Source organism: Colletotrichum higginsianum, chromosome 4 (genome assembly GCF_001672515.1).
Source record: "Colletotrichum higginsianum IMI 349063 chromosome 4, whole genome shotgun sequence".
Lineage (NCBI taxonomy): Eukaryota > Fungi > Ascomycota > Sordariomycetes > Glomerellales > Glomerellaceae > Colletotrichum > Colletotrichum higginsianum.
Genome location: NC_030957.1, coordinates 3639431 through 3651705, shown reverse-complemented (window position 1 = coordinate 3651705; position 12275 = coordinate 3639431). Strand labels below are relative to the sequence as shown.

The following is a 12275-nucleotide window of genomic DNA, read 5'->3' as shown; positions in this document are numbered from 1 at the left end:
TCAAGACCTCAATACCGCTAGCAGGGACATTGTTCACCCGTCACCGCCACTGCCGTTGTAGCCGACGGCTTCAGCATGGGCATCATATGCCCTTCGATAGTCCTTGTTGCGGGCATCGTCCTCGCTCTATTATGGGCCATTTTTGGCCAAACAAGACTGATGAGAAATGGCATCCCACTACGGTTAGTCCCAAGTCCAAAACCCTCCACGGATCAGACGGGCAGGCCCGGGCTCAACAGGAAATTGACCATTTTACCCAGACGTCCTCCTGGCACTCTACCGCTGGCTGGAAACGGCATCAATTTCTTAAGGGACCGGCAAAAGCTGTTTGACTGGTTCACCAAGTGCGAGCAGCTCTACGGCCACGAAACACTGCAGATCTCCGTCCCGAGCCTACCACCTGGCGTCATTATCAGTGACCCAAGGAACCTGGAATACGTCTTCAAAAACGAGGGAATATTTGCCAAGGGCGAGTTCTTTAAGCGGCGGTCCAGAGACTTGTTCGGTCAGTGCTGCGGATTGCTACCTATGGATGGCATAGTCTCACACAAGTACAGGAAACGGCATTATCAATGTTGACGGCGACCTATGGAAAATCCAACGCAAAGCGGGGCTTAGCTTCCTCAACACATCCAACTTGAGAGTCCTGACAGATGTGGCTCTACCGCAGTACCTATCGCAGAGTGTGGCCTTCTTGAAGAGCAAGACTGACAAGGGTGTCATTGACTTACAGGCCGTCTTTCACGAACTCACGACACAGCTCATGGGAAAGATGGCGTACAACGTACGTTTCATTCCTCGTGGAAACCCCCACACACGGGCCCCTCCTCCGGCCAAGTTCCCGTTGGCAAAAAATAAAATAATCAGAAAGAACATTTCCGCTGACCAGAGGTCCAGATGGAGATGCATGCCGAAGATGAGTTTGGTCTCGCTTTCGATGATGCGTCCGGTGCCACTGCCGAACGATTCCAGAACCCGCTGTGGTTCGTCACCGAATTGCTCACCGGTGTTCGGCTGCGGAGCTCTATCTCGACCGTCAAGGCATTTGGACGAACCATCGTCTCCAGTGCGATGGCAGACAGGAAGAGCCGTCCCCAAACCGAGAAGCAGGTTCCCGATGATGCCAGCAAGGACAGACTAGATCATATCTCGGGCAGTTTGATCCAGTCGTTCTTGGACTCCATAGGGGACGAGCAGCTGGTCGCCGATGCCGCGTTGAACTACCTTTCTGCCGGCAAAGACACAACAGCGCAGGCCCTCACGTGGACATTCTACTTGCTGATGAAACATCCCGAGGTCGTGGCCAAGATCCGTGAGGAGGTCGACCATGTTACAGAGGGCAGCGAGATAACCCTCGACAGGGCCATCGCAGAACGGGGCAATCCAAACTCGATGCCATATGTCTCCGCCGTCTTTTGCGAAGCCCTGCGTATCTTCCCGCCCATCCCTTTTGAGATCAAGCAGGCTGTGCAGGCGACCACTCTACCAGATGGCACATTTTTGCCCCAGAACTCCGTTGTTGTGTGGTGCACCTGGGCAATGAACCGATCGTGTGCCACATGGGGTCCTGACGCGGACGAGTTCCGCCCTGAGCGTTGGCTGGTCGGTGGCAAGGTGACGAATAAGAGCGCCTCCGAGTTCCCTGTCTTCAACGGGGGGCCGAGGACGTGTCTGGGCAAGAAGATGGCAGAGATCATTGCCGTGCAGGTGATCGCCACGGTGGCTGGCCTGTTCGACTGTGTGAGGGTTGACAGTTCGACGAGGGTCAGCAAGAGCAGTCTTACACTTCCTATGAAGGATGGACTCCCTTGCTTTGTGCGCCACAGGGCCGCTGTGCCCAAATAATCAAGTTTGTTCCAACATACTGAATATCACATTGCGCACATGCACCAGTGTAACCAAATCGCCAAAGGAAATACAGTATACCATTCAGCAGTATGCAGTTCAACCAAAAAATGCTTGCGATGCTTTCAGTGTAAGACCTTATCCAGAAGTATGTAAATTAAACCCCTGATTCCAGGACCAAATGAATTTCAGAATGATGTATATGACCAAGATGAGATGTTACGTACAATCGTCTGATAGCACAAACCGGCTTCAATCCAAGCACCTTACTACGTGCTGCTGGTTGGCAACCTATCTCTACATCCATTCGTCTTAGGAACCCCATTTTTGTACCCAGGATGAGAACAAGAGGGTAAAAAATGAAGCGTCTAGCACAACTCGGTTTCGATCCGAGGACCTCTGGGTTATGAGCCCAGCGCTCTACCCCTGAGCTATTGTGCTGCCTTGTGGATCGCTGGGACAACAAAAGCGTCTCATATTTAATAACGCAATGCCAGGAGCTGGAAGGCCCTAGATTTAATACCCAGATGCAAATTCAGACGCATCATCGAAGAGAACCGAACAAGACAACATCTTGCATCAAACTAGTCAATACCTTTCGGGTGCACTTCAGCTTTTACAAAATCCAAAAAATAAAATAAAATAAATATTCCCCAACAGTATTCTAACACAGTTTAGTTTGAGAACTTTGTTTCTGATTTTCATCCTCCACTGGCCAACTTCGATTTGTAAGTACAACCCCTCGTCTTACCACCACAAACAACACTTCCGTCTGTATCAAGAGTCAACCTTTACTTATCTGAACCACCAGTTCACCGACGCGTTGAGTCTCCCATCGTGATTCCCACTCTTGACACTGTGCCACCAACCCGTTGGGATGAACAGAGCATCTCCTGGGCTTAATCTGGCTTCCACAATTTCTTCAGGCCCCTCCATGCCCCAAACCGCAGTGTTCATAACGACCCTCTCACGGCCTTCCATCATCTCGATAGTTCTGATGCGGCTGTTCCCGGATTGTTGAATCTGAGTCTGCACCTTGCGGTACAAGCGATCTCCGGATGGAGGGGGTAGAAGACGTATGATCTTGTTACCGACGAGTTGGCAGAACAAATTGGGATTCGGGTCGCGGTGGAGCGGGGTATAAGTTGGTTCCAACCCGAGCCACAAGCTCGAGCCGTAGACGTCGCCTTTGCCAGCCTCCATCACGATGCGCGGGACGGGAAGATCATCCCGAAGTTCCGGCGGGAGATCAGCGAGCTGGGCCTGGGCTATGTAGAGCTGTTTGATTTTCTTCTCATGCAGTCTATTGAACTCTGCAGCCTTGAGTAAAAGCATTAAAGGGGCGACAAAAGAGGAGAAGCGCGGCTCTGAGGCATCTGGATGGGACGCGGCGTGAACGATGCCGGCTAGCACCGCGCCCATTGGGTCTGAGCCTGAAGCGAGCCAGGTCAGGAATTGATTTATCGTGTCGACGACAAGGCCCGTGTTTTCGGAGAGTTGGGGGCTCATTATTTCATAGGGTAGCATGTGATGAGCAAACTGTTCCATGTAAGGGGTGAATGTAACGGAGGGCTCCTGCTTGAGACTCTGGGATCGAACGGTTCCATCATGACCGAACCATTTTGATGATAATGATGGGAGTGGGGTCTTGCTTGATGGTGTGGCGGGTTGCCTGAATAGAAGAGGGCTTCCCGACTTGAATGAAGACTGTCGGAATTCGACTACATTGACCGCGTTGTATGGCGTTTCTGTGACTTCGACAGACTTAACGGTTGACAGGTTTCGGCTTATCGACGGCAACTTGGGCGACCCGATTGTCCGGCACCAGAATGGTACACGACGTCGCATGTCGAATGGCAATTCGACTGGAGCCCCTCTGTTCTGGGTAGATGTGGGAAGGAAATGAATGACAAATATATGCTACACGAATCCAACCGAGATTTTGACTTTCATGTTTGACATCGCACTAGTTCGGTGAGGAGTGAAGACTGGGAGGTGTTGGGAAAAGTGCTCCCTCACCGAAACGGTCGGCGGCTGGAATAAGCAAGGTCCCGCTCACCGAGCAGATGGCATGCACGGACCAAGACACTGAACGGGCATAATCTCCTGCTCCAAGCGGGCTGGGCGGTCCTCGTGAGGCACCGTAGCGTAGTCCACAGCCCACCCACCACAACTTCAGCTTTTGCTGAGAGGCTCAAATCTAACGCCTTCGCTCCCCCCCTCCCCCTAGAGCAAAATACGGACGAATAAAGGGATATCGCAACTTGAAATTGCGAAGAGTACACCATCCTATTTTCCGCGAAACCTGTCCCCGACCCGCGATTCTCTCTATCGGCGACATCGACCTTTGCGCCCGATATTCGATATGCGCTGCATCTGACCCTTTCACACCCGCCAACTACCCCGCCATCTTTGCGCCCCTGTTAGGATACTACTATCCGACATCCAAGTAGCCTTACAGAGGGAGACCGGCACTCGACTCGGACCAACGATAGTATCGCGTGGACAAACTCGCGACGACCTGCCATTTCTAACCGACACCCCGTCAATACCACCACCTTGGATTACCTCGACGACATGTCCACCTCTTCGGGGGCCCCGGAGTCTTGGATATCTTCCTTCTGCTCTCTTCTTGGCCACGAGTACTTCGCTGAGGTCTCTGAGGAGTTCATCGAAGATGATTTCAATCTCACTGGCCTGCAGAACCAGGTCGCGATGTACAAGGAGGCTCTTGAGGTATGCTCTTCAGGATTTCCCACCTCGTGATCTGAACTTGTCTATTCGCGCTTTGTTACCACTCCGACCTTCTCGATCTCACCTCTTCTCGTTGTTCTCCAGTGCTGACCAAAACTGTATAGATGATTCTCGATGTGGAGCCTGAAGAGGACGAGGACGAAGAGGAAGAGGAGGACGAAGACGAAGAGGAGAACGATTCGGGAGACCAAGACCGACTCGGCCCCAGGCACGACCGGAGACAACATAGCCGCATGGCCAGCGACCTTAGCGTCATCGAGTCTTCCTCCGAGATGCTCTACGGTCTGATTCATCAGCGGTTCATCTGCTCACGGGCGGGAATCCAACAGATGAGCGAGAAGTATGAGCTGGGTCACTTTGGCTGCTGTCCTCGGACAAACTGCGATCAAGCAAGAACACTCCCGGTGGGCCTGTCTGATATCCCCGGCGAAGACACCGTGAAGTTGTTCTGCCCCTCCTGCCTCGACGTCTACGTCCCTCCCAATAGTCGCTTCCAGACCGTTGATGGAGCCTTCTTCGGCCGCACATTTGGTGCCCTCTTCCTTCTCACATTCCCCGAGTACGATCTCACCAAGCGTGGAGCAGAGGTCCTCAACAGTGGCGGCGCACGCATCAACGACGACTCGACCGAGATGATCAACGGCATGTACGCCAAAAACATTGCGCCTGGTCTGGGTGCTGGCCGGATATACGAGCCTCGCATCTATGGCTTCCGTGTCTCTGAAGTCGCTAAGTCTGGTCCGCGGATGCAGTGGTTGCGAGACAGACCGGAAGACATGACCGAGCTGGACGAGGCGCGACTCTATGCAGATGAGCACCCCGACTCGGATGAGGAAGACGAGAGCATGAACGGCAACGGGCGGCCCACACCTCGGCGCCGTGCCCCGCGTGGCAATGCACGCCTTCGCGCGCAACGCCAGGCCCAGAACGGCAGCCCTATGAATGTCGAGACGAACGGTGCCGAGTCAGAGCTTTGAAACCTGGTTTGTATATCCAGTGACAGACTCTTTCTCTGTGATTATCTACGCGGCTTGCGTGGGCTTGCAATGACGATCGGCAGCACACATGGGCGCTGCGTCAGAATAGAGGCACGACTTAGCTGTGGATAGAGGACGGTGGAGCTTGCGAATAAACGGCCAGTACGGATGGATGCCCTGCATAAGGTAAAAGGCGTTTAGGAGGCACGTCCCAATCCCGATCCCGATCTCCCTCGACGAATGGGGCACATCATTGCTGAGTGAGAGGTGATGGCATGCACGAAAGCAAAGAACTCACGCCGTTGAACGAACTAGGGTATCGATTCTCTTCGCAGGCAACATTACCTGTGTTATAGGCTTAATGCGACAGCCATTGCATTTCTGGGGCCTCGGGAAACAGAATATAGACTACATGCAATTCGTCGGTCAATTAAAGGAACTGCCGGTTCTGCGCTTATCTCGAGATCGGATCATGTATGTGTTTACGTTGGCCAGTAAGCGAATATTTGATGCTCCCCTTGACATCTCCGATGTATGTGTTTCCTTGACATCATCAACAAACAATCCACATTTTTGAACAGTGGCTTAGTAGGCCTCTTCCCAGGCAGCGAATGACTACGTCAATGAAGCAAAGATATGTTTCTCTCTGGGTTACCTACCTAGTAGGTTTGTAGTTATCTTCCCCTTATCAAGGTGAGTAGTCAGCAAGCTTTCCATATTCACCCGACGCCACAGTTTGGATCCGACTGCTGGCTACATCGCACTGGACCAGTATCCGACATCGAAAATGCCACCCCCTCCTTCTTCCCTTCCTCACATTCTCCCGGGATCACCGTGATGCAAGGTAAACAGCCGGGAGAAGAGCACGTCGACTCCACAGCCGCTTTCTCCAGAATCCGTGGACAGGAATTTGGGCTTCGGGAGAAATGTTCGCGAGACTGAAATCGGGCCTGACCTCCATTTTGCAGCCATCATTTAGCCGGGTGATGTCACCTCGTACGAGTGATGCGGGGTGCTCGCCTGGTTCGTCTGGGGTTGGTAGCACCCAGCATGCGTCTTAGCTTGGGCTTCGACGAATGGAGTTTCTCCAAAGCGTGTATAAGTCTTTCACCTAACCTCCGTAGCAGATATCGAGTGCTCCGCTGCAGAGGCGTTCCTGTATCACAGAGTACCTCAGACATCCGTGAACATGATTTTGTCTCGTGTGGCTTCGGCCTCATGGCTGATGGCACTTGCATGCTCCTCTCTGGTTTTCACTGAACGAGCACAGGACTCGAATTCGACATTCTACAACCCTATTATCCCCGGATTCCACCCCGATCCAAGCTGCATATTCGTCTCTGAACAGAACGACACCTTCTTCTGTGCTTCATCGAGCTTCAACGCCTTCCCGGGTATCCCGCTCCACGCCAGCAAGGACCTGCACAACTGGAAGTTGATTGGTGCTATTGCCTCGATCCACGCAGAGAAGCAGAAAGCTGACCTACGACAGGACACGTATTGAACCGTAAGGAGCAGCTGCCACGACTCGCTGAGACCAACCGCTCTACGAGGTAATGGTCTTCTCTAGTTGAACATGGTCAATGAGTTGACGGAGTTCAGTGGCATCTGGGCGCCGACATTACGTTACCATGACGAGGCTTTCTGGGTCGTTACGACCCTCGTGGACGACGAGAAGGACGCGGCTGATGCATCGAGATGGGACAATGTAAGCCGATCTTGTGAAATGAATGATGTGTCTCCGTTTTCAGTGTATTGACATTGATTGGTCCAGATCATCTTCAAAGCCAAGGACCCATACGATTTAAAATCATGGTCCGACGCTGTTCACTTCGAGTTCGAGGGCTACGACACGGAGCCTTTTTGGGATGACGATGGAAAGACTTATCTGAACGGAGCCCATGCCTGGAAGATGGGGTAAGTGTCGAGTCTTCACACGCTGTTCCTGGATGACACTCGTCGCTGACAGACACATAAAGTCCCTGGATACAACAGACAGAGGCCAATCTTGACACGGGAGAAGTTGGAGAATGGAAGACCATCTGGAGCGGAACCGGTGGCATGGTAAGGCGCGGGCAGTCGTGGATGACATCGTGACTAACATCATCATTCAAGGCACCGGAAGGACCGCACATTTATCGCAAAGATGGCTGGTACTATCTATTGGCTGCCGAAGGTATGATTTCGAACGCCAACATGAAATATGTAGCAAAACTGAGGGACATCACAGGCGGCACTGGGCTCGGCCACATGGTCACAATGGCCCGTTCCAACAACATCGACGGCCCCTACGAGTCGAACCCAGCAAACCCGATCCTTACTAACGCCAACACGACCGATTACTGTACGTGTTGTATGGCCCTCAGTCTGAAACCTTTTTAGTGACGCGGCTCACAACAAGTAGTCCAGACGGTTGGGCATGCCGACCTGTTCCAGGACCATTCCGGCAACTGGTAAGCGGCATGTATCCGTGAAAAAGTCGGCGGGCTGAGTCAAGCAGGTGGAGCGTCGCACTCGCCACGAGATCTGGTCCCCAGTGGCATCATTTCCCCATGGTGCGGGAAACTGTCTTGACCGCTGCCACGTGGAATGAAGGGGAGTGGCCGTATTTGACTCCTGTTGCGGGCAAAATGAGTGGTTGGAAAATGCCTGCAGAGAACCTGGAAGTGAAAGGTCCGGGGTATGGTCGAATGCTCTATTCCCCAATGATGATTGCCGCTGATCACCTTAGCCCCTGGGTTTCTCTGGGAGACGTCGAAGGTGATGTGATCAACTTCGCTCCGAACTCGACTGTCCCAGCTCACTTCACGCACTGGCGCTATCCCATCGAGAGTTCGTATGCTGTCTCGCCCCCCGAACAACCCAACAGCCTACGTCTGACACCGTCGAAACTAAACCTCACAGCCCTCAATGGCAACTACGCGGGCGCGGAAGGACAGACGTTTGTCGGGAGACGTCAACAGGACACTCTCTTCAGCTACAGTGTGGATATCGACTTTAAGCCGACCGAGGTGGAAGAGGAGGCAGGTGTATCGGTGTTTCTCACACAAAACCACCACTTTGACTTGGGCGTGGTCTTGCTGCCCGCGAACGCCAGCACACAGGCGTTTCCCGGACAGAACTCGACCATAGTCAAGGATCCGGACGAGCTAAAGCTTCATCTCAGGTTCCGCGGCGAGTCGTATGCCCCTATTCCCGCCAACATCGTGGCACCTGTGCCGGAGGGGTGGGTTGGCGCGCCGCTCCAACTGGAGATCAAGGCATTCAACATGACACATTACGCGTTTTCCTGCGGCCCTGCCGGAGCGGCTTCGCGCATGCAGACACTCTTGCATGCGTCCAATGCCGCTCTGAGCTGGGGATTTACTGGTAAACGTAAACCTGATCTTGAGGCGAGCATAAGTTGACAGCTGAATAGGGGTATTCCTGGGCATCTACGCAACTAGCAACGGTGGGCCGGGAACCACACCTGCGTATATATCAAACTGGAAATACACTCCTCAGGGGCAATTCAGAGACTGACACTCTTTGGCTCCGCAACCCATCAGCCTGGAAACCTTGCAAACTCCTGGCGAAACTGGCTATCTGTGGTCGTTGTGCCCAGGCAACAACCCATTACGGAACATGCGCTTTGGATTTTCGGCCATGGCCCGAGTTGCGATGCCGGGGGCTTGTGTGGTAGTACCGCGTGCTCAACACCACTGGCCCGCATACGTCCTGTACGACTTGTGTTCCTGGAAACATCATCTCCACATCATGACTACCATGGCAAGATGGCCGAGCGGTCTAAGGCGCTAGCTTCAGGTGCTAGTCTAGTAATAGGCGTGGGTTCGAATCCCACTCTTGTCAATATTTTTGCTCGTTTGAGCGGTTGGCGTTGTGAACGATAGTCCCGTTGGGGTGGAATCGTTGGTAACATGCTTCAGCGATTGCAATGGTTTAGAATACGCTCTGGGAAATAGCTGTCTGTCTGTTTGGCAATGGTTGGCTATGTATCCGTCTGTGTTCGCAAGCTTGATGAAGCAAATGATGCCTTCGGGACGAATTTGACCGCTATCTCGAGATCTCTAGCAAAGTTAAAAAACAGCGGCTTGGGAAATGTTGGCGTCGACCTGGTGTATCCGAATCTCGACCCCTCCAACCCTTCCATTTTGGAGCACTAGCAATTCCGTGACGGTCCTTCGCTAGTCTTTACGTTATTACGTCGCATGATCTCTTGAAGCATGATAGACTGATGGCTGTCAGAGAAATGCATTATTTCCTGCCGCATTCCCCTTCGGTCGACAAAAGTGGCATTGACAGATGCGCCGGCAGTTTTATTGACCGACCCTAAGCTCATTTGAGCCGTCGAGCTGGCCTGTATGCCGATGTCATTTCTAGAGTTCAAGTACGAAGACTCAACCAGTCAGATTTTTCAAGCTGAAATTGGATGTACATCATCGTGATTCCTCCCAGAGACACATAGAAGAACGCAGGAGTAGATATTCGTCGGTATATAGGCCAGCGAAGGGTGCAGTTTAAGCTAACCTTACTAGGTATAGAGAACATTTGTTACACAACAGTCATTCAAAAGAACGGGAACAGAATTGATATCAGGAGCAAAATCTATCATTATCCATGTTTGTTTGGCTCGTCTCGGTCAGGGGCTGAGCGCGATGATATCTAGAATATTGGACAAAGTCACATTCGAAAGGGGGGAGGGATCTGTAAAAGTTCGGATTAGCTAACTTCATGGACATGATGCTTTCGAACAAAGGTATTCTGTATGAGCTACATTCAGACTGTTGAGCTTGATAATTTTTGAATCAACATAGTATTTTCTGTTGGCCGTTCTTAATGGAAGAGTTGATCATCAACATAGCGACCCCGAAGGGGGTTGGGGGAGGTTTGGGACGACAAGGAGATCAATGCTTACCAGCTACGGGAGTTCTGCGTTCTGAACAATCCGCTATGAAACCATCATCATAACCAGAGGAGAAGCGTCGTCTGCAAGCGTTGCTCGCCTCAACAGCAGATGAAGGTGGCTCTTGATTGCTGGAAAAGAATATCGTGTTTGGGAAAGAAGCAGGCTGAAGGAGAGAGGAAGATTGAATTTTTGTAGCTGGATGAGGCATCTGCGCACGGCCCATGTGGGCTCGCTTCCACGGCGACGAAGTGGATGGGTAATCTTCGGTAACCAGTTTGGGGGTCGCTTAGTTGCATTCGCTCAGCTGACCCGTGGATGCATGCAGAAAATAGGTTCGAGGAGCCGCGCATATTGCATACGCCAGTAATTCCAAAGGTTGCCCACTGCGACGACCAAGGTAGGCAAGCCCCTCCCCTCCCCCCCCTCGTGGTCGAAGGAAACCAACCTGGAGGCGCCAGGTACCCTGCACAGTGTATTGCCCTACCTGGGCCCGAAGGTTGCCCGACAGCCCAGGTATCTTGCCGGGCTCTGTGACGTGCGTTAGGTACCAGAACTGCCTTGTGTGCGCTGGGCCCCTGTAAGATGTTTTTGGACCCCGCTCCTCAGTCACCACCCCTCCTTCTTTCTTTCCTAGCCTGGCTTACTTGAAGCTCTCCCATCAAAAAAGCCCACCATAACTCTCGATCGCTTCTTCCCCAACGTAAACACACCGACCACGCTCATAACGCAGCCTGCCTCCTTTGAAATCAGACAAGATGGCTGACAGTAAGTCAATTCTGTTCTCACTCCATGATCAGTGCGCCCGCCTTTTGCGCTTGCGCTGGCCCTGTTTGCCCCGCTTTTGCCGCCATCTCGATGCTCCTTCATTTTTCTTCACCGGCCTGTCTCGCGTCGCATAGAAACAGCTGACTGATGTTTGACTATAGACTTTGAAGAGATCGCAAGTAGGTCCTCTCTCCTGCTCGACTGCTCGAAGCCTGCGTTCCGATGCCGTCGTCGTTCCCCCCGACCCTGAGCCATACTGACTCCGCAAACAGAGCAGTTCATCGAGTTCTACTACAACCAGTTCGACTCGGACCGCAAGGGACTCTCCAGCCTCTACGTGCGTGAGACGTCAACTGTTCAAACGACTGAGCTCCCGAAGCTAACAACATCAGCGTGAGCAATCTATGCTGACTTTCGAGTCTGCTTCATCCCTTGGCGTCAACTCCATCGTTGAGAAACTTTCGGTATGTGTTCCCTCAGAAAAGAAGTCGCACAGCCAGTGCTTGTTTGCGAGTGTCTAAATATACTAACACTATTGAAGTCTCTGCCCTTCCAGAAGGTCAAGCACCAGGTTACAACCCTAGATGCCCAGCCCACCCTTGAAGGCGGCATCATCATTCTCGTCACCGGCCAGCTGCTGGTAAGCATTAAACCGTGATAGTCGGGTTGATAAACCATATCGAGTCTTATCTGATGGCTGGAAATCTAGGTCGACGAGGAGCAGCGCCCCATGAACTACACCCAGGCTTTCCAGCTGCTGCGTGATCCCTCCGGCAACTACTTCGTCTTCAACGACATCTTCAAGCTTGTCTACGGTTAAGCGTTACGATTTGTTGATGAGATACATGCGCCACTTGCTCTGACCGCCTGGGGCCAGAGGCATGACTTTTGGCAGTTCAGAGGAGGTTGATGACTTGACGAGGCCCAGATATCCGACTTCGAAGAACTGGGCATTGATAGAAGAGGGGCATGGAAGCGCCTTTTCCCCGATTTCTCTTTCTCCCATCACTGGGATTAAGCGAGCACGT

General features: G+C 52.4%; 7 protein-coding genes across 7 annotated transcripts; 5 read left to right on the top strand and 2 right to left on the bottom strand.

The window, feature by feature from the left end:
* Positions 1-75: 75 nt before the first annotated feature.
* On the top strand, positions 76-1845 carry CH63R_06402 (Cytochrome P450; the record flags this gene model as incomplete). Its single annotated transcript, XM_018301377.1, has 4 exons — positions 76-182; positions 261-505; positions 558-784; positions 898-1845. The coding sequence occupies 4 exons, from the start codon at positions 76-78 to the stop codon at positions 1843-1845; spliced, it is 1527 nt and encodes a 508-aa protein (XP_018159227.1).
* Positions 1846-2640: 795 nt separating this feature from the next.
* CH63R_06401 (JmjC domain-containing protein) lies at positions 2641-3693 on the bottom strand (the record flags this gene model as incomplete). Its single annotated transcript, XM_018301376.1, has 1 exon — positions 2641-3693. The coding sequence occupies one exon, from the start codon at positions 3691-3693 to the stop codon at positions 2641-2643; it is 1053 nt and encodes a 350-aa protein (XP_018159226.1).
* Positions 3694-4422: 729 nt separating this feature from the next.
* CH63R_06400 (Casein kinase II subunit beta) lies at positions 4423-5576 on the top strand (the record flags this gene model as incomplete). Its single annotated transcript, XM_018301375.1, has 2 exons — positions 4423-4581; positions 4704-5576. 2 exons carry the CDS (start codon positions 4423-4425, stop codon positions 5574-5576), a joined length of 1032 nt encoding a protein of 343 aa, XP_018159225.1.
* A 1189-nt stretch (positions 5577-6765) lies between these two features.
* Positions 6766-7080, top strand: CH63R_06399 (Xylosidase arabinofuranosidase; the record flags this gene model as incomplete). The annotated part of the gene is made up of 1 exon (XM_018301374.1): positions 6766-7080. One exon carries the CDS (start codon positions 6766-6768, stop codon positions 7078-7080), a length of 315 nt encoding a protein of 104 aa, XP_018159224.1.
* A 72-nt stretch (positions 7081-7152) lies between these two features.
* CH63R_06398 (Beta-xylosidase) lies at positions 7153-9098 on the top strand (the record flags this gene model as incomplete). The annotated part of the gene is made up of 7 exons (XM_018301373.1): positions 7153-7284; positions 7351-7493; positions 7556-7640; positions 7692-7920; positions 7981-8029; positions 8077-8945; positions 8995-9098. 7 exons carry the CDS (start codon positions 7153-7155, stop codon positions 9096-9098), a joined length of 1611 nt encoding a protein of 536 aa, XP_018159223.1.
* A 1117-nt stretch (positions 9099-10215) lies between these two features.
* On the bottom strand, positions 10216-10705 carry CH63R_06397 (uncharacterized protein; the record flags this gene model as incomplete). Its single annotated transcript, XM_018301372.1, has 2 exons — positions 10216-10280; positions 10492-10705. 2 exons carry the CDS (start codon positions 10703-10705, stop codon positions 10216-10218), a joined length of 279 nt encoding a protein of 92 aa, XP_018159222.1.
* A 532-nt stretch (positions 10706-11237) lies between these two features.
* CH63R_06396 (Nuclear transport factor 2) lies at positions 11238-12067 on the top strand (the record flags this gene model as incomplete). Its single annotated transcript, XM_018301371.1, has 6 exons — positions 11238-11247; positions 11409-11426; positions 11520-11584; positions 11640-11711; positions 11789-11887; positions 11957-12067. 6 exons carry the CDS (start codon positions 11238-11240, stop codon positions 12065-12067), a joined length of 375 nt encoding a protein of 124 aa, XP_018159221.1.
* Positions 12068-12275: the final 208 nt, after the last annotated feature.